This window comes from Vidua macroura, chromosome 23 (genome assembly GCF_024509145.1).
Source record: "Vidua macroura isolate BioBank_ID:100142 chromosome 23, ASM2450914v1, whole genome shotgun sequence".
NCBI classification, from domain to species: Eukaryota; Metazoa; Chordata; class Aves; order Passeriformes; family Viduidae; genus Vidua; species Vidua macroura.
This window is the reverse complement of record NC_071593.1, coordinates 1,834,708-1,858,898: the sequence shown is the minus strand read 5'-3', so window position 1 is coordinate 1,858,898 and position 24,191 is coordinate 1,834,708. Positions and strand designations below refer to the sequence as shown.

The 24,191-nt window shown below is 51.2% G+C and overlaps 1 protein-coding gene across 1 annotated transcript in view; it reads right to left on the bottom strand.

The window, feature by feature from the left end:
- IFFO2 (intermediate filament family orphan 2) overlaps window positions 1-24,191 on the bottom strand; it is a 48,091-nt gene that overhangs the window by 7,103 nt on the left and 16,797 nt on the right. Inside the window, exons 2-8 of the mRNA XM_053997512.1 lie at window positions 12,159-12,219; window positions 11,712-11,807; window positions 8,940-9,080; window positions 7,027-7,169; window positions 4,490-4,610; window positions 1,412-1,501; window positions 670-800 (exon numbers count right to left, since the gene is read on the bottom strand). Of these exons, the coding sequence (XP_053853487.1) occupies window positions 670-800; window positions 1,412-1,501; window positions 4,490-4,610; window positions 7,027-7,169; window positions 8,940-9,080; window positions 11,712-11,807; window positions 12,159-12,219 (783 nt within the window). The remainder of the gene's footprint in view (window positions 1-669; window positions 801-1,411; window positions 1,502-4,489; window positions 4,611-7,026; window positions 7,170-8,939; window positions 9,081-11,711; window positions 11,808-12,158; window positions 12,220-24,191) is intronic.

The window sequence follows — 24,191 nt, the reverse complement described above, 5'->3', positions numbered from 1 at the left end:
AGCATCAGACCCAGGAGGGGATGTGCCAGTTTTCAGCTTCTTCTTCTACCTCTATCAAGGTCAGGACCGAAGGCACTCAAGATGATAGTTCATGTTCAGACTCAGGTGTTTATTATTTCTTACCTATGTTACAGTCCCACAGCAGTGAGTTCTGCAGTTCTTCACCAACAAAAATGGCCAAGAAAAGGCACAAAACGGCCAACAATCTTTCTCTACAAGACCTTTTAAGGCTAAACTATCCAATTAAGAAATGACACCTAAATTATTTTCACTTTTAACCCAGTAACTAATCCCTCGAATCCGCAATGCGGGCTTTTCTGTCCAGTTACAAAATACCACCCAAACCCATGAAGAAGAAGGTGAGGATGAAGGTGAAGAAGAAGGTAAAGAAACCTTCTTCTTCACCCTAAAACCTCCATCTTGCTCCATATATATTACTATATTCTAAAACCCCAAAGTAAGTTTTCCACCCTGTGATATCACACACTTCTAACCAACCACACACCCATAATCCCAACGTTATCATTCCATTTTGGAAGCCTTCTCCACAGCCTCAGGTCAGATGCAGTGCTCTCCTGGGGGTCAGCCTGTCAGCACAGAAAGCCTGAAATCCTCAGCATCCAGAACTCCAGCGGGAAGGAGCTCCTGGGGCAGCAGAGGAGCCCTCACCTGTCAGCTGAGCCCTTGATGAGCCTCCTGCAGGTTTCCATCTGCACGTCCAGGCCCCGTTTCATGCTGCACATCTCCATGTACTCGTGCAGGTGCCGGTTCATGTCGCTCTTGGCTGTGGCCAGTTCCAGCTGGGGCAAAGAAGAGCAAGGAATCAGCTTCAGGGGAGGAGCAATCCCAGTTTCCCCGCACTTCTCACACTGCCTCAGCTGCCCACCCTAACAGCCCGCAGTGCACATTTCACCTCACTGCTCTAACTGCCATTCATGAGCCCAGGAAGGGCAATCAGAGCCTCTGATGGTTCTGAACAGCCCTGGAGGGTTTTTCCTGCTCTTGGCACCTTGTTTGTCAACAGGCAGTAATTAATGAAAGCAGCTCCAGGCAGGACAGAGATTTTGAGAAGCTCCAGCTGCTGTTTCTGGCAACCTGTGAGGCCAGGTCCTGGGAAGCATTTCCCAGGGTGAGGATGGACATGCAGAACAAAGGGGGAAAAAAGAATAATAGTGTGTTTTATTCCCTTTGTTCTGCAGGTTCTCTCTCCACCAGCCTCAGATTTATGCTCAGTGCTGAAGTATGGAGCAATAATAGCCCAGAGAATGGCATTTAGAAAAATCCCCAGGGCATGCCAGAAGGAAATGCCTTTGCATTCTTGGATATATGGACATTCCTGCTTCCCTCTGGGACACCCCAGAGCACAGCTCTGTGCTGTGTCCATCCATCAGGAACAATTCCCCTTCCTCACCTCTATCTGCCCTATTGTCTCCTGGTATTCCTTGTCTCTCGTTTTGAAGAACGACTCTGTCTCGTGGATCAAGTTTCCCAGGTTTTCTTCCTGCAGGGGAAAGGAGGACACAAACAATTAGCAAGGAAATAAAGGAATTCAGGAGTGAACTGAAGATTTTATTTAACCTCCCCTGGAAATGCAGGTTGTTGTGTTCCTTCATGCACTGATTTTTTAAAGACATTTTTACATAGGCCAGGAATATTCTTCTTCAATCTGAAATATCAGGAAAAAACATTTCTGTGCCATGACCACAGCTCTGGACACACAAGGCAAGGTCTGATCAAGGCTCCAGCAATTAAACCCACGCACCTGCTGCATTCCACAGCACCAACCCCCTGGATTTTCCTGAGCCTTTCACAGCCTGATCACACTTGGACAGTCTGGAATTGCTCTCCAGCCATGAAACTTTTAATTTTCCCTGCATTGACCACACTGCTACTCACAGCTTTGCACTGGAATTCTCATTTTCCAGTTACAGATCATCACTCTCCAGTGCACTTATGGATTCCCACTGGAATTCCTGCACTGCTGGATAAAGCAGGAACAAATGCTGTCCCACAGGAAAGCTCCTCCTTTGGACTGACAGCACAGTCTGGGCTCCCAAACAGACAGAGCTGTTTCGTGCTGCCCAAAAAGGCACCACAACGTCACTGTTTCCTCTTTCAAGTCTTCAGCCATCTCCATTTTCCATTAAAAAATGATCCTCAAATTAACACAACTGCACCAATGAGTGTTAATGGGGTTTCCATGCTCTGGCCACATTTGTGGCAGATTTATAGGGTTCATTCCTGGTAGCCACGCCAGGCTATCCAGCCTGGAGTTACAAGAATCATCCCGCTGATCCTTTTATATGCAGAAGAGCTTTAAGGAGGAAGGTCATAAAAGAAGGTGGCGAGGGCAGCGTGTAAGAACTTGAAAGGAATAAAACCCACGGAAGGAAGATTCAGGCATGTAAAGCACATGTTAAAGAGCAGGCACAGCCGGAGCAGTCTTTATTCTGAACCTCCATCTACAAGCCAAATCTACCCTTTCCTTGTATAATTTTCATTTAGAAGGATTTAAGCTTCTTAAAATCTTTAGAGTTTCCCCGCGCGGGGCCTGGGCTCGGCGCTATTGCGTGCTTAGCCAGGCACGCCCGGCGTATGCAAATCAGCTGTCATTAATTCCTGCACGAGGCTCCTCGTTATCACCCTGCCACTCTCCCTCTCCTCGTTATCGCTGCCGCTCTCTGCTCCCGTTATCCCCCTGCCGCTCTCTGCTCCAGCTCGGCGCGGTTTCTGCAGCCCCAGCAGTTCCCAGTAATCCCCAGAGGCTCCTCGAGCTCCGGATGGATGATCCAGGAACGGGGAGGTGGAACACGAACGCGCCCTGGCAGCCAGCACGAGGCAACGTCCCCCAGGCTGCTGCCTCAGCATCTTCCCAGGCTGGGAGGCAGCGGGATCATCTCCCACCTCCCAGCCTGTGCTGCTCAGGGAGGCAGTAACCCGGCCATTCCCAGCCATGCCATCATTCCCAGGCTGCTCCCTGCCATTCCATCATTCCCAGCCATTCCATCATTCCCAGGCTGCTCCCTGCCATTCCCAACCATTCCCAGCCTGTTCCCAGCCATTCTCAGCCATTCCCAACCATTCCCTGCCATTCCATCATTCCCAGGCTGCTCCCTGCCATTCCCAGCCATTCCATCATTCCCAGCCTGTTCCCAGCCATTCTCAGCCATTCCCAACCATTCCCTGCCATTCCATCATTCCCAGGCTGCTCCCAGCCATTCCATCATTCCCAGCCTGTTCCCAGCCATTCTCAGCCATTCCCAACCACTCCCTGCCATTCCATCATTCCCAGGCTGTTCCCTGCCATTCCCAGCCATTCTACCATTCCGTGCCAGTCCCAGCAACTCCCAGCCTGTTCCCAGCCCATTCCCAGACTTTTCCCTGCTATTCCCAGCCCCATTGCCTGCCATTCCCAGTCCATCCACAGCCACTCCCAGCCTGTTCCCAGCTATTCCCAGACTGTTCCCTGCCATTCCCAGCCCATCCATCGCCATTCCCAGCCATTCCATCATTCCCTGCTATTCCCAGCCATTTCCTGCCATTCCCAGCCCATCCACAGCCATTTCCTGCCATTCCCAGCCCTCTCCAGGCTGGTTTAAGAAGGCTCTGGAGTGGCTGGATTAGCTGCCTTTCCCTGGGATTTTAGGATTAAAAGGAAGCTGTTCATTATCCACCACAGCCAGCAGATCCCCACTGACTGGGCAGAGGGAAGCACAAGATTCACAGGTCCAGAGGATCCCTGGGGCTTTCTGTGGTCCTGCAACCACAGGTTCTTTGTCTGGGGTGGGATTTGCACCCTTCAACACCCTCCCAGCCCACACCGAGGTTGCTCAGCTCCCCACAGGAACAACTGTGCCACCCCATGCCCTGCACTCCACATATTATCATCATTAAAATGTGAATGACAATCCACAGAGAGAGTGAGGTGCTGTGGAAGACGACAGAATTCCAGACTGGTTTGGGCTGGAAGGAGCTTAAATTTCACCTGATTCCACCCCCTGCCATGGGCAGGGACACCTTCCACTGTCCCAGGCTGCTCCCAAGCCCATCCAGCCTGGCCTTGGACACTTCCAGGGATGGAGCAGCCACAGCTTCTCTGGGCACCCCCACCCTCACAGGGAAGGATTTTTTCCTAATATCAAATCTAAACCTCCTTCCTGTCAGCCCAGAGCTTTCTCTAAAGCTCTAAAGGGTGACAGATTCCCTGATGCTCCTGGAACAGACACCTTGGATCCTTCATCTCTCACTCAGTATTTTAAATAATCAGTCTGAAGGAGCCAAGGAAGTAAAGTTTGGCCAATAAAGTGATTGCACAGACTGCAAATCAACCACAGAGGGGAAGCACTAAGAGGATTTTAAAATCAAAGTCAGTTTGTGCGGCAAACTAGATCACCGGTCAAACACCCACAGGCTCAAATGGCTGTAAAGGAGTAGCTGAGGGAGAGTTTCTGCAGAGAAGACTGGGAGAAAATAACGGGAATGAACTCACCTCTCCTTGGAGGTCAATGGAGGGGTTGCAGTTGGTGAAGTCTTCCCACAGCAGCAGCGTTTCCTCGTTCTCCTCCCACGTTAAACTGTCGCAGTCGTCATCGAAATCAAACGTCTCCCGGCTGAGAGAACAAACAAGCATCAACCAAAGCACCCCAGCCCTTTAATTAATTGTCTAGAAAAATGGGCTATGAGAGCTGAATGAGGGGACAGTGCAGCGGCTGGAAATCCTCACAGCTTTTACAAACAGCCTGTGCCGCTGGCCAGGCCCCTCTCTCCTGGGCTCTCTGCCACCCCAGGGCAGAATAAAAGAGCCTTGTTGGAGCCGCTGCTCCGAGCACAAGGCCTGGCTCTGCCCTCCAGATGGAGCTGCACAGTAGCTTCCCCTGTTTGCAAAACCACAGAAATGTTTGGAGCAGTTCTTTCCTCCAAAGGAAAGGAGCCCAAACACAGCCCGGGGGATGTCACAAGGCTCAGAACTCGCACGGATTTCACGGGGGAGTTCAGCCAAGGGCACCCCTGCAGCCCTTGGAACACACCGGGCTGGAAGGAACAAGGATGAAAAGGCTGAGCCCCCGAGATGTGCAGGGCACACAGAACTGCTGCAGCCGCGGAGGGCAGAGCACACAGGCAGGAGTGGCCTTTCACACCCTTATCTGCTCAAACCTTGTGCAATAAAGGAAAGCTGCAGAGCACAGAGCAGTAGCCGCTCCTCATCCTGGTTAAGGAGCCCTGACAAAGAGCTGGAATTTCTCCCTAAGCAGCCTGGATTCCACGCTGATGCATTTTTATGGCTTTAGCTCACTTCCTCTGAGCTGATACTATCTCAGGAAGGAGCCCAATGCTGACCCAGGAGGCTGCAGAGCTTGGCAAGGGACGGGAGGTTTGTCTGGATCAGCAGCACCGCAAAAATGTCATTTAAAACACTTGGACACTTATGATTGTGCCTTTTGCAATTCCACTTCTTCAAATCGTTTTCTTTTTCCAAGATCTGTCCTGGTCAGAGAGCACAAGGGCTCCTGGACTGACCTCACACAAAACCCACTGCAGTTCAGATTTTGTGCTACTTAATTTTTAAAATTAAGTTCATTACAGCTACAAAGCAAGTTCTTTTGTTTCTGTTAATGATACCAGTTCCTCGATCTATTTCTAAGCTATTATCTTCTACTTCACAAAGACCCCCAAGCCCATCCCCAATGAGCCACCCACACTTTCACCCCAGCTTGATAGAACAAGGCTCCTGTAGCACCTTGTGCCACGGGGACCTGGAGATAAGAATTTCATTACAGGACCAGAAACAACTGGGTATCACAGGGCAGCTTTGGGGACAAAATTAAAACCTAAATGCATGACCAACCTAGCAGGTACATTTTAACTTCTTGCTTTTTTAAAAAATCCACACTGCCTGCTGTCACACTGAATTTAGCAGTGGAGAAGTCAAAAATCTGTATTTATTACACTGATTATTACTGAGGGCCTAAAGTCATCTGAAAGGAGCCCTAAGAAGGGGAATCATCCACAGCTTTGGCAAAAACCATCCATCCCAGACAGGGAATTCAGGCAGAAAGAAGGAAATGCTCCCCCTGGAACAGAACTGCTGGCAGTGTCTGACAGCAGAGAAGGAGCTGGTGGTGCCCAGACCATCCCCACACAAAGCCTGTCCTGCCCTGGGTGGGAAAGCTCTGGGAGCTCTGCTGCCACTGCAGGAGCTGGCAGGGGACACCCCCACCCACCCCCCGGGGTGCTGCAGTCACAGCCACGCTGCTGCTCGGGGCTCTCCTCTGCCAAAAGAGAACAGCAGAGAGCCCAAAAAGCCCCACCAGGCTGTGGCCACCCCCATCGTGGCCCTGATGGGAGAAGGGACACAAGGCACACCTCCAGCCACCTCCCTGAACCGCTCAGAGCAGCACCACGTGCTGAGAGTCACTCCTGGGCTGCTACGAACTTCCTTCCTGGGAGGAATTCGGTTTGGGGTAAAGCTTTGCTTTGGGGTAAAGCTTTAGGCAAAAAGATTTCATTTAGGGATAAAGCTTTAGGTAAAATAAGCTCCAGTTCTTCCGGTGTGGGAGACTGGACTTTGCAGCAACAGCTGACAACACCAACATTCCTGATGTCTATAAATTGTTGTCTGCTGATCTTCCAGACAGATCCACCACTCCCATTTGCCTGCAGCCCAACTCAAAAACATCTCAAAAACCTTGAGAGGTTTGAATTCACCCCAAGCTGAGCTTTCAGTTCAAATTCTATCCAGCCAAGCAGCAGCAAACTCTAGAAATCAAATATTCAGCCCAACATGCAGAACAGACTCCTGGTTTTGACCCTTTCTCATTGTGTTTTTCCTCTTTTGCAACAACCCAGAACAGCAAAACCAGTCTGTATTTTTTATATCCTCTGTAGTCCCTCCCACTTGAGGGAGGAAAAGAAATTTGATAATTTTATTTGAACCTCCCCAAAGCCTCCTGGCCTGTGCCACGCTGGCAGCTCAGAGATTCCGGGGCTCAGGCTGCCTGTCAGGAGCAGTTTTCCCAGGGTACTCACAGCTGGTTGAACATCCTCTTCATCTCATCCGTGATGTTGAGGGAGCAGCTGACCTCATCATCGGAGAACCTCCCATTGTCCGCGTCCTGCTCCGACAGCTCCTCGTCCGACGGCAGCTTCCGCTCCTTCTTCTTGGAAGCCACCTGGGGTGGAGAGAGCAGCAGTGACTGCAGGGCTTGGAGAGGGGAAATCAGGGTGGAAGGAGAGGAGAGGAGAGGAGTTAGGGCTGAGTGGGTGTGGCTGCTGTTCCAGCAGCTCCCGGGATCCAGGGATTCCCTGCCCGGCCTGGGGAGCGGTCACGGAGCACAGGAAGCAGCTGGGGAGAGCAAAGCGAGCTGCAGGCTGCCAGCGCTCTGGGGACGTCCATGTGCTCACTGAGCCCGGCCTGGCACCTGCCAGAGGCCATGCAGAGGCTGGGATGAGCCAGGGAAAGGCTGGGATGAGCCAGGGCAAAGCAGAAGGGGCGGCAGTGCCTGGGCAGAGAGCAGTGACAGAACTCTCCCTCTCCTGCCACCACCACAGGTGTGGCCTCCAGCGCAGAACCCCAGCAAGGAACAGACAGGAAGCCTTTCCAGAGAGCCTTTATTCCAGGGAGGAATTTCCAGAGAGCCTTTATTCAAGGGAGGAATTTCCAGAGAGCCTTTGTTCCAGGGCCAGCCCCACCCCAGCAGCAGCAGCAGATTGAGAATCCTCAGCACACAAGAAGAGTTGGCTGAGCCATGTAAAAGCCTGGACAGCCCCCAAGAAATGAAGTTCAGGGAACTCAAGGGACACCCCTGCAAGGGCCACAGAGGGAACACACAGGATGATCCCAGAGGGCTGGGAACACACGGGATGCTCCCATCCCAGAGGATCCCAGAGGGCTGGGAACACAGGATGCTCCCAGCTGGTGCCAGAACCACAAACACACAATCCAGTCCCAACCTAGAGCAGTTTTCCCTTTTCTTGGCACACAAATAATCCCTTGTTGGCCTTGCTCTCCAAGGTGTCATCCTCCTGGTCATTTTAACCCCTGCAGGCCTGACCAGGAGTGTGCTCTGCAGCCACCTCTGAGCAGAAAGACTCAGCAATTCTCCTCAGAGACAAGAAAGAGGCACTGGCATCATACAGTGGCTCAACTTGCCAGAGAAATAATTCTCTGAGGAAGTTTGAGTCTTTTGGGGAACACCAGGGGAAAAAAACATCAAACATTTCTACAGCTTCACCAGCAGAGCCCACAAAGATCTTTTACAGCGTTTCTGGACAGCACTTAGCACCCTGTGTGCTATCACTATACACAGAAAAGCATCAGATTTACTGAAAGCCTGAACAAGACACATTTAGATGGAAGCAGAAGGAAGGTGGGTTAATCAGAGCTGAAACTGCACTTGTGACAAGACCAGCTGCACTGGGAGTGACAGCCTTGATCCAGGCAGAGCTGTCACCACTCGCTTTTGGAGCAAATTAAAGGACTTTCCTTCGAGCTCCAGGGAGCTCCAAGGAAAGCAACTGGAGCAGCCAGAGCTCACCATCACAGAAATGTTATTTCTGGCCACAGAGCTCAAGCCAGAAATAAGAACATTCAGATGACAGTTCCACGAGTTTAAAACCTGTCACTTGTGAAGGGAACAAATGGGAGGGAAGAATTATACAAACCTAGACCCTGTAACACTGCTTTTTTTCCCTGCATTCAGTGCAGACTAGCATCAGACTCACAGCACAGCTTAAAGATCATCCTGGAACTCCTTTTTTGTTAAACTCTGCACTTTGTGCTCCTGGTGCTGCAGCAGCTCCTGCAGCAGAGCTACCCTGACAGACAGCGGGGGAAATATGGCTACGGAGAGAGAGCTCAAGAAAAGGCAAATGACCTGGACCACATTGCTCAGCACTGCTCCCTCCTGCCCTGCCCTATGGAAAATTCAGGGCCTAATCACCTGGAAAATCTTGGAAACGTCTTCCGAGTTGCGCTGCTGCGCGACATCGCACAGCTTGGCCGTGATATCGATTCGGCGGCAGATGTCCATGTCCACCTTCATGGCCTTTTCTTGGATCTTTGTGTCCAGGTCTGTCATGGGCTGCAGGAAGGACAGCAGGGATTATCTTCTATTATTAGACAGTTCAGGCAAGAAGAGATACCCCACAGTATCTCTGGAACCCCAGGCCACACCAGTGTTAAACAGCACACCCTGTTCTCGGGCAGGCAGAGCACGGGCAGTCTCAGGACTCCACAGCTCACCCCTGATTCTAACAAAGTTCCAGCTCAGAGGGATTTGCCACTGAAAAAAAGCCTGCACCCACCCCAAAACAACTGCTCAGTGTGGCATGGGGGAGCCTCGGTGGGTGAGAACGGGGGGGCACAATGGAATGCCCGGAGAAGCTGAGGCTGCCCCAGCCCTGGAAGTGCTCAAGCTGGGCTTGGAGCAGCCTGGGATAGTGGAAGGAGTCCCTGCCCAGGCAGGGGGTGGGACTGGATTGTCCTGAAGGTCCCTTCCATCCCAAACCATCCTGGGATTCCATAAATAACACTCGAAAAATGGAGAGCACCCCCCTGTGTAGCGTGTGCAGAGCAGAGTGAAATGTAAATCCTGGTGAGGATGCAACACTTCCCCTCTTCCAGACACAAAAGTTGTGCCTGCACGGAGAAGCTGCTGTTAAACCAGAATCCAGGCTCCACAGCAACTGCACCCAGAGCATGGAACCAGCAAATCGTGACTGGATCCAAGGAGATCCATGAAAACCTTGGCACAGAGAACACTCCTCACTGGCACTAACCTGGCTTCCAGCCCAGCTAAAGTTCTGCATGAAAATTTCTGCGTGAAAAATATTGCCTTGTAGTAGCTCTAATTTCTGAGGTACTCCCACTCAGACAGAACATCTGGCTCCTTGTGAAGGAAGAAACATTAAAAAAACCCCAAAGCACATTTTCCATCCTAGTTGAGACTTGCTCTCCTGGACAGTTCCACTCCTAAGCAATGCTTCCACCTGGGACACAAAGTGGAAAAACCCTTTGCAGACCACACTTAAACAACAAATCCCCTTTCCAAGAGGAAACCTTGGGGCTTTCTGTTGGTTTGGTTTGCTTTTTCCCACCATTTTTAGTTTTAAATTATTACAGAGTCTTCTCCAGCCCCTGTGAACCATCTTTAAAGTCTGAGATTGTTGTTTTAAATTTTTACACAGAGTCTTCTCTGGTCCCTGTGAACCACCTTTGGAGTTTGAGGTTTTTTTGGTTTAAATTTTTACACAGAGTCTTCTCCAGCCCCTGTGAACCACCTTTGGAGATTTGTGTTTTCCAGACACTCTGAGGAAAATAAATCTCTCGACACAATCTCACCCACCAAGCGGCTGATCCTCATCTGCAGGAAGGAAAGAGCCACGTGCCAACATTTTGCACTTCTCTCTTCTAAATATTTGCCCAGTGAGGTTGAAAACAAGCACTCCCAGTGCTTTCCTCGGGTTCCCTCATCCCTTAAAGCCTGCCCAGAGCACTTTCCTGAGCCCAGGAGGATGTTTGCCTGCAGCACCACCTCCCTCTCTGCACACACAGCAGCGTCAGCTCCTGGGTGAATGAAGTCAGGCCCCAGCCTGAGCAGCCTCTCCCCTCCAGGCTCTAACCCAGCACAGCCACCCTTGATTAAGCACCAGAAGGACACACAGCTAATTGCCAAATTTCCCATGAGCAGATCTAGTGGCCCTGAGAGAATGGATTTGACACCTGGGAGCGGGTTCTGCAGGTTTCTGTGAATTCAGGAGAAGGCTGTTGTGTGCAAAAATTACAGAATAAATCAGCGTAACAGGGTTTATTCCTCAGACAAGTGGCTTCAGCACTACCTCAGACTTACTGAGAAAGGCACCTTAATGTTTACCTGGCTTATCTTTCCAGATACCTGCATGATCTCACTTCTAAATAAAAGAACTTTATCCAGGCAGGGCCTAAAAGATCCTCTGGCTTTGAAGAGAACTCAGTATCTAATCAGACATGAGGAAACTCCTGAGAAAACAAGACTTTCTTTCTTTCCTTTTTTTTTTTTTTTTTTAAGCCATGAGGTTGAACCAGCCCTGGAAGCAAAGCCAATACCTGAACCAGGATTCATCTTTTCAGAGTTCATTAAGGGAGATGGGAAACACTTATTCCTCCCTGGGAGGGTGGGCAGGCCCTGGCAGAGGTGCCCAGAGCAGCTGTGGCTGCCCCTGATCCCTGGCAGTGTCCAAGGCCAGGCTGGACAGGGCTGGAGCAGCCTGGGACAGTGGAAGGTGTCCCTGCCATGGCAGGGGTGGCACTGAGTGATCTTTAAGCTCCTTCCAACCCAAACCAGTCCATGATTCCATACAACTTGTTCCTTTAGGAACAGGATTTTTGTGCATGACTCGAGGCGAAGTCCCCATGCCAGCAGCTCCTGGTGCTCAGAGCCTGCTCCCAGTCTGGGACTTTTCCAACCCTTTTCTCCCAGATCTGAGGCTGCCCAGCAGCTGTGGGGAAGGGAGGGGAGGGCAGAGTCCTGGTTATGAGTAAGCAGCAGTTAATGCATCTCCACACAGACCAGACAGGAAGCAGGGAAGGGGGATCTGTCTGATGCATTAGATCCCAGCAGCCATCACTAATTACACAGCAGCACTCGCTAATTACACAGCAGCACTCCTAATCACCTGGCTGTGGATGAAGCCATGTGCAGGACACACACCCACAGAGGGCCCTCTGTACTTACATCACTCATCAGACCCTTAAAGACCACCAGCTCTGCTTTCAGCCTCTCAATCTTCTCATTCAGCTCCTCCTGGAGAGCTTCTGCTTCCTGGGCTTCCTGCAAGGGAAAACACCCAGGAGGTGAGAAGGGAGAGCCCACAAAGCTCCTCACTCAGCCTGAGCAGGCTGGTTAAAAAGGGGGTTAAAATGGAACTTAATTCTTTAGTATAATTTAATTGTTACCCTCCGTTGTAAATTCCATTCCCTCCTCCCACTTTGTCACAAACTTTGTCACAAATTTCATCATTTCCTGCTCCAGCTTCCCAGCATTAGCACTGTCCTCTACAGCAGCACAGCTGCTCTAGCCAGAAGGCAATTTTTTAATTAAAAGGCAAATAAAATGCTGAGCAGCATGAGGAGAGGTGTAGAAAACCCCTGCACCTTTCACTCCAAACTGCCCAAACCTCACCTCTCTCAAGGTTTCCACCATGGATTCCAGGCTCATCCTTCTTGTCAGCTCCTCTTCCCATCTGAAAGACAAGACATGCAAATTGTTAATTACAGAGAAAAGTGGGTTTTCCCCTCACAATCACAAGTGTTCTGATGGCTGTGGGAGGATGACAGTTACTGGAAATGCAGAGCAGATGGTCTCCCTCAAACCAGGACAGGGAGTCTGTGAGGGAAGGAAAGCTGTCTCCACTTTTACTGGGATCAGCATTCCTCCTGCTCTCACACACAACAGAATCGGGAATCACAGAGCTTTGGGCTGGGAGGGACCTCACAGATCCCATTCCAGGGATCCATCCCCTCAAGGATCACCTTCCACTATCCCAGGGTGTTCCAGCCTGGCCTTGGACACTTCCAGGGATTCAGGGGCAGCCTCAGCACCTCTGGGCAGCCTGTGCCAGGCCCCACCCTCACAGGGAACAATTCCTTCCTCATTTCTAACCCAGATTTCCCCTCTTTCAGTTCATTTGATATTTGGCTGCAAATAAGGTAGGAAATTTTCGGTCCAGAAACAATCAGGGAAGTTATGTCTTACAATCTCCCAGCTCAGTCCAAGCAGTCCATGTGTTTCTGTGCCTTCTGTATCCAAATCCTCACTACTCTCCATGCCCCAGTCACTTCCCAGCTGCCAGGAGAACACTCCAACAAACCCAACAAGTGCTGGGTGCCCACCCCCAGTGCTGGGGGTGGCAGGGAAGGAGACCGAGATGAAATTGGTTAATTAAAGCTCACACGATGCCTGAGGTCATTAGAGGGGCTCTGAGCAGCCTGCTTTGTGGAAGGGAGTGAAACAAGATGACTTTAAGCTTGCTTCCAACCCAAATGGTTCTGGGGTTCTACAATTATTTTTTTTTGTGTGTTAAAAAAAAAAAAATCTGTTTTTGATCACTGAAAGCTTTTACAGCAAACCCAGAATCTGACAATATTAACTGGAAAGATTCTGGAGGAATGCTGATACACATCCATAGATATGGACATGGTTTGAGTTTGGCAGGAGAGGGAAAGCCAAGCGTGTGCCCCTCTTTGAGCAGGCACCAGTGCCACCCCAGACCTGCCTGTCTGTTGGGACAACAGGAATTACCCTCCTGGAAAAGAAACTTTGGATACCACAAATCAGAAAGAACCCTGTGAACAGACTCTCCACGTGCCATCACAACCATTTCTGTTGCTACTTCAACACTTCTCAGAGTTCAGCTGGAACTGTGAGGCCAGAAACCCACGGAATCAAAGAAAACACAGTGGTTAAATTCACCAAAATGCACAGATCCACCCCGTTTTCCTAGGCACAGAGCACGTGGGAGGGATGGCTGGATGCAGGATGACCCCGTGGAGGCTGAGTTGATGGCCACAGCAGCACTGTGCCCCTGGCACAGCTCTGCCTTCAGAGGGCACAGTTAATCCCACCTGGAGGGACCAGAGGGGATGTTTGGGCAGGGAAGGACACATTCCCACCCCAGCCACTCTTCCCTGCTGCTGGGGGGCAGGAACACCCAGCACAGCACCCTGGGAGAGCTGGATTTGTGCAGGAGGACTTGTTGTACATCTTTTTACCAGCATCGACTCACTGCCAAGCAGAGGAAAATATTTAGGCTGGAATTTGCATTTGTCACCAAACGTTGCAGCTCGGATTTCCATGCCCTGGGTGGGTTTTGTACTAATTACATGTGCATTGCTATAAAAATAGCAACTTTGCCTTTCACATTCTAATATCAGAGGCAGGAAGGTGAAATTAATTAAAGCAGGCAATTATATTGGCAATCTGTGAGCTGCTTCTCCTGTTACAGGGCAATCATCCCTCCTGCCTCTGCTGCCAGTGGTGGATGGGAGTTGAGCAAACACTGCAAAAATTGATCTGCTGCTTCTCAAGGCTTGAACTCTTGGGAGAGGGATCCTGGCTGCATCCAGCCCTCCTGCTGAATTATTGCCTCCTCACCGTGCCTTCTGCAGAGGGAGGGAGGTATTTTTGGAGAACGTCATCTGCGTGTTTTCCCTGACTCTGCCAAAAGCCAGGAGAAAGGATTCGAGTTCCTCCCCAGCAGGTCAGCCACAGCAGCTGCCACAATTACACATCCCAAATCTGCTCAGACCAACCTTCCTCATGCTGCAGGGATCCCAGGAGCTCCATTTCTTTGCTTTGTGCCTTTTGCAGAGATTTACAGCCCTAATTCCTGCCCAGCAAACCCAAACCCTCTCTTCAGGAGAGGGGGAAAAGGTGCCACCTTCCACACACCCTCCCACAGTCCCTGTGTTTTTCTTAATTACAGCAACAACAAAACCATCAGGTGATTTTTAATCAATTCTAACCAGTTTTTAACCAGGTTTTTTAAAAGTTCCTGCCTGACTGAAGGGAATTTTCATAGGTCTGGCAAGGAGGGTCCTGCTAACCATTAATATCAAATTCTTAACCCCAAAGCACATTCCTCCCACCCACCACCAAGCTCATTAACCTCATTTACCAGCTCAAAATGCCAATCTTACTTTCCCTTCACACTTAAACCTTGGGAGAATATTCAGAGTGAAGAGAGGAAGGAGCAGGGGATGACAACGGAGAGGAGGATTAATTGTGCATCTCAACTTCCAGGGAGGTGAGACAATAAGAAGATTGCTCATTCTGTGATCATCCTGTGTTTGCTGCAGCACACCTGACTTTAAAGGGACCTTGGCAGCTGTGCTGCTGCACATTCCCAAGATCCAGGAGTCAGGGCACTGAGAGGATGCTAATTATGGTTCTGCTGCCTTTATTATTCACCACACTCCATGATTCTCATGGTCATTCATATTAATCAGTATTTCTCTCCTCAGTTACCATCTGAGGTCACAGGAGCCTTCCACAAATTGTAATCCCAGCAGGCTGTGGATGCCCCTCTGCTCCCGGGCAGACAGAAGCAGGGGATGCAGCCCAAAATACCCACAGAAGGGCCCAACTGCTTCAGGAGCTGCCTCCATCCCAAGGGAGAGGGAAGCACCCCCTGAAGAAGCAGCTCTGCACAGCACGAGGGGAGCAGGAGCTCCCTGATCCCTGTGGGTCCCTTCCAGCCCAGGAGATTCCATGATCCTACAATTCTGCAATACCCAAATGGGAAATGGCTGGAAAACCAGCAGCCTTCCCATTGCAGCAGGAGATGAACTGCTGCTGCTCCCCAAACACACTTTATTTCTTGGCTCACATGCAGCAACTGCAATGGTTTCCAGCTGCATCCAAAAATCCTGTTTCTGACTCAGAAACATTGCCATCCAAAGCTCCCAGACTTTGGGGCTTTTTATTACATTTTTAGTTATTTCTTCTAAAAAAAGATCAGCAACATGAATTTGTTCATGCCTAAGCCAGGCTTTTTTTCTTTTTTTTTTTTTCCCCTTCTTTCCCACCTTCCAAGGACGTCAGTTCCATCCACCCGCAAATAAAGGGCAAGCCTGACTTTTCTGAAGCCCTTTTTTCCCAGATGTGACACATCACATTCTCACATTCCAGGGGCATTCTGTCATTCCTTCGGGCCGGCTCAGCCCTGCCTCAAGTCTGAGAGGAGAACAAAGGACACCCGGCTCTCTGGGAAGGACACCGGGCAAACAAAGCACCGGAGCTTAAAGCAGCGCTCTGGTAAAGCTGAGTCACAGCAGAGCTCTGCTCCCTCGGAAGTTGGGAGAGCAGCCACAGCTCCCGAGAAAGAGATGGAGACACCTCGGGACCACAGCCCTCCAAGGCTTCTCCAGGAGCTCCAGCCTCAGCGGTCATGGAATTGCACCAAGCCCGGTGCTGACACCAGCCCCAAACCACTTTGCCCCCAGGCCTCAGGTTTTGGCTTTTCTGTTTGTCACATTCTGTGCTGCTTTAGTGTGTGAGTCTGGGCTTCGTATTATGGGATGGTGAGCTCTCTGCACAGAGCAGGGAGACAAAACAATTCCTTCTCCAGCTGGGGACCAAGGACAAATGATCCAAACCTCAGGCCCAAGAGCACAAACGACGTGGGCTGGAGAGAGAAAAACAAGCAGGATGGGACTGCATGGGCTAAAGCTGGAATGGAACAATGAACTCCAGTGTGCAAATGGAGCAGAGCTTCTAAAAGTGAGAGACCCCTGACCAGGTGTCCATTTTGGTTCATCTTGGGTTCATTTTGGGACCATTTTGGTTCATCTTGGGTGCAGCCCTGGCTGGGCTCTTGTGCTGCCCGAGGTGGATCCACTGAGGACATCCTTTTCATAAATCCCTGCTTTATCCTTTAGCTCTGTCCAGTCTCTGTTCTAGCTCAGCCTTTCCAAGGCATCACCAATGCCTTAAAACCCCTCTCAAGGAATGGGATCCTCTTCCCTTCTCCTGTCCCAGTACCACGTCCAGCTCAGGAATACAGACCAGGGAAGGGCAGCAGATTCACAAAAACTCCTTTGGAACAACAAGTCCGTTCTAGAGAAGTTTGACTTGCCAAAAGCTGTTCAATAATTGCCTTTTGGAGGGATTTTAGATGCCTGGTTTGATTTAGCCAAGGAACGTGTGCTCACAGAAGGCACCAGGTACAAACATGCTGGGTTAAGAATGTTTTTGCTCAAGGCAGAAAGGCACAAACAGAGCAGCTGATCATTAATGATGCCTGATGGTATCAAGTGGATTATTCTTTCATTAAAAATATCCCTCCCTCAAGGAATAAAACATTCATCAAGTCATACTTAATGACAAAGTATTTATTCCATAAGCAAAACTCTTCAGGAAGAGCCTTTTTTGTAGGGTGGTGGAGGGAAGAAAACCTCCAAAAAGAACAAGAGAAGGTCTGAGCACCTCCGGTGCCACTCTGAGCTGAGGCTTTCACTCCTTCCCTGGAGTGTGTCCCCATCAGCTCTGAGGGAAGGGAAGGGAAGGGAAGGGAAGGGAAGGGAAGGGAAGGGAAGGGAAGGGAAGGGAAGGGAAGGGAAGGGAAGGGAAGGGAAGGGAAGGGAAGGGAAGGGAAGGGAAGGGAAGGGAAGGGAAGGGAAGGGAAGGGAAGGGAAGGGAAGGGAACTCCAGAGCTACCAGGTTTAAGTCCACAATAGGAAACTGAAGCACTGGTTTGAGCAGTACCCATAAAATGCTCATGGAGACAGAAGCTAACCATTCCCAAGCACACAAACACCCAGAACAGGCAGCACACCAGGAAACAGAACCAGTGCATTTCCCTGCAGCACCCCAGTGTGGCACCAGCTGCTCCCAGCCCTGCTCTCCTGTGGGACAGGAGCACCTCCCCTGGCACAGCCCAGCTGCCAGGGATGCACCCAGCACCAGAGCCCCCGAGGCCGTGCCCCGTCCCACAACCAGCCTTGTGCTCCCACCCTCCTCCCAGCAGGGCTGGGCTGCTCCAGCGCCCACGTGGCACCCACAGGAGCCCTGAGCACGAGGCCGTGCCCGCAATGGCACCGTGTGGCACTCACCAGAGCCCCGAGCAAGAGGCCGTGTCTGCAGTGGCACTGCATGGCACCCACAGGAGCCCTGAGCAGGAGGCTGTGCCCACGCGAGGCCATGTCTGCACTGGCACCATGTGAGACTCTGTAGAGCCCCGAGCATGGGGCACTGTGTGACCTGCGCTGGCACCGTGTGACCTGCGCTGGCACCGTGTGACCCACACTGCACTGGCACCGTGTGACCTGCGCTGGCACCGTGTGACCTGTGCTGGCACTATGTGACACACACTGCACTGGCACCGTGTGACCTGCGCTGGCACTGTGTGACCTGCGCTGGCACCGTGTGACCTGCGCTGGCACCGTGTGACCCACACTGGCACCGTGTGACCTGCGCTGGCACCGTGTGACCCACACTGCACTGGCACCGTGTGACCTGCGCTGGCACCGTGTGACCTGCGCTGGCACCGTGTGACCCACACTGGCACCGTGTGACCTGCGCTGGCACCGTGTGACCCACACTGGCACCGTGTGACCTGCGCTGGCACCGTGTGACCTGCGCTGGCACCGTGTGACCCACACTGCACCGGCACCGTGTGACCCACACTGCACTGGCACCGTGTGACCTGCGCTGGCACCGTGTGACCCACACTGGCACCGTGTGACCTGCGCTGGCACTGTGTGACCCACACTGCACCGGCACCGTGTGACCCACACTGCACTGGCACCGTGTGACCTGCGCTGGCACCGTGTGACCCACACTGGCACCGTGTGACCTGCGCTGGCACCGTGTGACCTGCGCTGGCACCGTGTGACCCACACTGCACTGGCACCGTGTGACCTGCGCTGGCACCGTGTGACCCACACTGCGCTGGCACTGTGTGACCCCACACTGCACTGGCACCGTGTGACCTGCACTGGCACCGTGTGACCTGCGCTGGCACCGTGTGACCCACACTGGCACCGTGTGACCCCACACTGGCACCGTGTGACCTGCGCTGGCACTGTGTGACCCCACACTGCACTGGCACCGTGTGACCTGCACTGGCACCGTGTGACCTGCGCTGGCACTGTGTGACCCACACTGGCACCGTGTGACCTGCGCTGGCACCGTGTGACCTGCGCTGGCACCGTGTGACCCACACTGCACTGGCACCGTGTGACCCACGCTGGCACCGTGTGACCTGTGCTGGCACTATGTGACCCGCGCTGGCACCGTGTGACCCACACTGGCACCATGTGACCTGTGCTGGCACCGTGTGACCCGCACTGGCACTGTGTGACCCACACTGGCACCGTGTGACCCACACTGGCACCGTGTGACCCGCACTGGCACCGTGTGACCCACACCGGCACTGTGTGACCTGCACTGGCACAGTGTGACCTGTGCTCGCACCGTGTGACCCACACTGGCACCGTGTGACCCACACTGGCACCGTGTGACCCTCACTGGCACCGTGTGACCCCGTGCCACGCTAGGAGCGTCCCTGGCAGCGCTCACCCCCTGGGAGTTGCTGAGGCCTGGCCCAGGGGTGCAGGATGTGCCCACCAATGCCATCCCCACAGCCACAGAGCAGCCAGCAGCAGCGCAGGGTGACGCCGTGCTGAGCACAGATGGCACCACCACGGCCTTGGCAGATGAACACACCTGGCTGCCCACACAAAGGGATCCACGCTGCAATCCTGTAATCAGCCAAGGCAGCAATCTGGGCAAGGTCTGGCTCTTTGGGCAGGGGTCTGGCTCTTTGGGCACAGGTTTGGCTGTTTGGGCAGGGGTCTGGCTCTTTGGGCACAGGTTTGGCTGTTTGGGCACAGGTTTGGTTCTTTGGGCACAGGTTCAGCTGTTTGGGCAGGGTTTGGCTCTTTGGGCAGGGTCTGGCTCTTTGGGATGGGAAAGGATCATGTTCCAGACCTTCCAAACAGATTCAGAGAAGCCCTCCTGGCACCGAAGCTCTGCTGCAGTGCCAGGTCCATTTAACCATTTTGTCACCCCCTCACCAAACCATTCCTGCGGCTGGAGGGGAGTTTGGGACTGTAAACACAAACAGCTCCAGGAGCTCAAAAGGTCTGAACCATGGAAGATGGATTTCATTTTAAAAAAGAACTCTATAAAGCCTTCTTTACTTTTCATGGAACCCCAGAGTGGTTTGGGTTGGAAGGAGCTTAGAGATGATCTCATTCCACCCCCTGCCATGGGCAAGGACACCTTCCACCACCCCAGGGTGCTCCGAGCCCCATCCAGCCCTGGCCTTGGACACTTCCAGGCACAGGGCAACCACAAACTCCTGCGTCTTGTTAAAAAAAAAAAAATCCTCCACACCCAAAAAAAACCCAAAACAAAACAAAACCAAAAAAAACAAAACAAACCAACCCAAAACAAACCAACAATTCACCATTCTCTCTGATTTTGGAATCCTTGCCTAAGAGATCATTTTCCTTCCAGTCTTCATTTTGCACTAAGTTACTAAATTAGACATAAAATTACATCAACCAATTAGATTCTTCACAATTGCTACCTCTGTCTAAATGAGCATTTTTAAGATGCTGTACAGTGCAGGGATTCCTCCCGATTATCCCAAGCGTTGATCATGTTGATCCCACGTGCCCAGCCTCATTGAGGCAAATTAAATGTTACTTGATGGGCTCCATGGAAAACACATTAATTTAATGGGAAGGGCTGATTCCATTAGAGCCCTGCTGGTGCAGAGGATGCAGCACTGAGTGAAGTTGTTTCTGCCTGTTGCAACTCCCTCTCCACAGAAGCTGTTTTGCCTAAAACCATTCCAGCATCAAAATTCCCAAACATCAGAGCCATGGGGGAGTTCATCCCTGAGTCCATTGTGAGACATCAAATCTCTGCAGAGCAGAACCTGCCCCCTTTGCCCTGCTCCTGTCAGGTGTTTCCCCATAAAGGAGAGGTTTAATATTAAAGCCTAATTCTAGACCTGGGCTCTACTTAAAGCAGCAAGGAGACCTTTGAACAGCAATTCCTTGTGAAGAAAATTGCTAAAAGGAGTTACTCTACAGGAAAACATTGCCTAATTACAGCCCCTGATTACACCCAGCAAGGAAGATGCTCCAGCCTGTTCGTGGAACCACAATAAAATCATCTGCAGAGTCCTTTGTGTCTCCTCGCTGCCCACATGGGCTGTTCAAACAAAACCCAGGTTTAATGACACCACAGGTCAACAACATCAAGTAAAAGCAGCAGCTGTGCCTGCATTCCTTCAGAGGGAAAATTATGGGGCTCTCAGCAGAGCAGGAGGACCCGCAGGGACCTGTGACACCCTGCAGGGCTCCGAGTCACCGCTCCTGTGTGACTTATTCCTGCCACCACACTGCTCTGGGAGGGCACTGCTAAAGCTGCCTTCTGAACCTTGGACAAGCTCAGGATCCCTCTTGTTGTCCCTGTCCAGCCCCTTGCACAGGAATGGGATTCCCTGGACTCCCAGGGACACGAGAAACTCCCTGAGAACAGGCCCAGCATGGCAGGTGAGGCTGCTCTGAGGGGTTCTCAGTGTGTTCCATACAAGGGAGGAAAGATCCCCTACGAGATCCCCTGGCCTTGCACAGACCTGCTGATTGTGGACTTGAGGTTTTTTCATTCTCACACCCAGCCAAGTGAAGGAAAATCTAATCACTGTCCTGGTTTCAAAGCCATTCCACAGGAGAATCAGAACTTCTGCAAGTAGGAGAAGTCTGGACAGAAAAGTTTTGTACAGCTCAGCTTCTTCTTTCTGCTGCTCTTCTTTCTTTCCCTTCCCTAATCTCATTGCTTATTCTCCTGGAGAGCAAGATCAGGCTGAAGGCTACAGAACCCAGCCTGATTATCACTGGTGTGCCTATTCCACAGCTATAAATGATTTTAAACACTGTTTACCAGGTTAAACCCATGAGAATTGTCCAAGGCCGCAACTCCCACCCACAATGGCCAGGAGTGCACTCTCCTGAGGAGAACCCGGCCATGGAAATTAATTCCTTGGTTAATTCCTTCCCAAAGTTTCATGGAAGCTCACAGCATCTATCCACTGCAGCCTGGCCCTTCTGCTGCTCCTGAGCTCAAGAAATCAGAGCTGCTCCAGAGCAGTTACATCCCGAGGAGCAAAACCACAAAAGGCCTCTGCCTGTGCAGTCTTTATAAATAAAGTATCCACACTCAAGAAATTGGAGTGTAATTAAAAGTACATTTTATCACACCTCCCACCGTTGTGCCATGGCAGGAACACAATGTTTCCTGCAGAGAAAGGATTTGGGGTTAGTCATAAACTGCTCTGGCTGATAAGACACCACCAGGTGTGCAGAAAGGCTTAGGCTGTAATTTGTGATGTGATAACAGAGACAGAACGGAGACAGAATGTGAACTGAACTCTGCTTTCTGTCTCTTCCTCTGCACATTTGTGCCCAACCTGTCCCAGCAATGACCCAGCTGGGTTTCACAGGATTGAATTTCCCAGAATCCCAGGATGGTTTGGGTTGGGAGGGACCTTAGAGCCAACCCAGTTCCAATCCCTTTGCCATGGGCAGGGACACCTTCCACTATCCCAGGCTGCTCCAAGCCCCGTTCAACCCGGCCTTGGACACTTCCAGGGATCAGGAATCCTCAGCTTCTCTGGGAACCTGTGCCAGGGCCTCACAGGGAATCACTTTTCCCCTCTGTTTTACCCCTGGCAGGCTGCAGGCAGAGCCAAAGCCGGTTTTGTTTTCCCTCTGCACAAGCAACTTAAATTCATTTCTCACTGCTGTCAAAACCTTGCTGACAGTGTTTACAGCCCTGAACAAATGCACGGCTCTTAAGCATGAACAAATCATTCTGCAGTGGGGATCTGCTGCAGTTTTTGACAGCTGAAATGCAGGTTTTGGGGAGGCAGAGCTGCCAGGGAAGGGGAGAGGGATTTATCCAGCTCTGCCTCCCACCCCCAGCCATTTCCTGCGATTACAGCAACCCAGAACTGTTCCCAGCAAAAGAACCTGGTGGGAAACAGCAGCCTGGGAAAGGTGTGCAGGGCTGGGCCTTTGCTCTGGGGGAGAGGGGAATCCCTGGGAAATCATGGAAAAGCAGCCAAAAGAACAAGGACAAACAAGTCCACAATCAGAAAAACATCAATGGGAACACTGGACAAAAATGTCAGTGGGAAAGGGGAAAATGTGCAGCACAGCGAAGAGGAACCTCTCCCACGCCAGATACCCCTAGGAAGTGGGAAAAAAAGGGGGAAATATGATGATGAACTTTAAACTCCCAACTGCTGAGACTGGCCCTCATTTCTTTGAGACAGCCTTGGAGCCACCAGAGACACCCCAGGGACACGTGAGCTGCCAAAGAACTGAATTAGCCAATTATATTTTCCCTTTCTCTATAGAGACTTTTGTTAACAGCAAAAAGCAAATTTAAACTGGGCAAATCCTGGTTTCAATTTGGGATGGCATTTCCAAGGCTTTCCCCTGTGCTGGTGTTCTCTGAGGGGTCTCAGGGTGCTGCTGGGAACTCATGGACTGGCACAACTGGGGAACAAAGAGGGAAGGGAAAGCGGTTTGAGTTGATGGCACTTTAAAGACCCATTCATTCCAACCCCTGCATGGAAAGGAGAGGGGAAGTTCCACAGAACTCAACTGAAACTGGAAAGAAATCCCATTTTTCCGGAGCTCCAGCAGTCTCTGTACCACACTCTGGTTTTTAGCTCCACTCTGATCAAACTGTTTTCTCCCCAACAGCAGCTCCACACTGCTCTCTGCACATTACCAAATCCTTATCTCCTGTGCCACTGAGGGATCCAGGGAATGTTCTCCAGGCCTGCAAAGACAACGCTGGGCACGGCTCAGGGAACAGCCCCACAGAAGCTCACACTCCTGTACAAGTGTTGTCACAACTGCAGATAAAGTAATTACTCTGACTCCTTTGGAAACAGGTAATCTGAAAAGCACAGGATTACATTGCTGGGAGTGCTCCTGGCTACAGTTAATTATCAAGTCCTGAATTCCCATGGAAGGGAACCTCCAGCAAACAGAAGCACTACAAACCCCCTGCATTAACGACAGCCCCTCGTGAACACACATTTATTTACATTTCTTTTACAGCTCCGCCTGTTGACAAGCTGCAATTTCATGGGGTTTAGTGTGGTGTGCGTTCAGGTGGTTTGTCCCAACACAGACACAGGCAAATATCAAAAACTGCTGGGAAAATCCAGCTGAATAAACTCACTGATGACCATGCTCTTTGAAGAAAATAATACCAAAACACAGCAGCAGATGCTTTAGAATCATTAAGGCTGCAGATGATCCTGGACTCCTACAAAACTTCAGCAAAAAGCAAAGAACAGAGATGCTGAGCCTGAAGAAAGCACTGATTTAAGTCAATATTTTTTTTAAACTTCCCACAGTAGTCCCAAACCCAGTTATTCTCTGCTCCTGAGAAAGTGCTCCGTGTTTCTCTCCCCACCTATGGCATGCAGGGGGTTAAATTTCATTGTGAGGGTTGGGCAGCCAGGCCCGGGCAGCTCTGAACAAACCAGAAGCAGAGGCTGGACACCTTGAAGGAGTTTTTTTTGCCAACCCTGCAAGAGCAGGGCAGGAAGAAGAAGCCCATCCAGTGCTTTTAAATCCCATTTCACTCATGTGATGCCTTGGGATGGCTGCCTAGAAC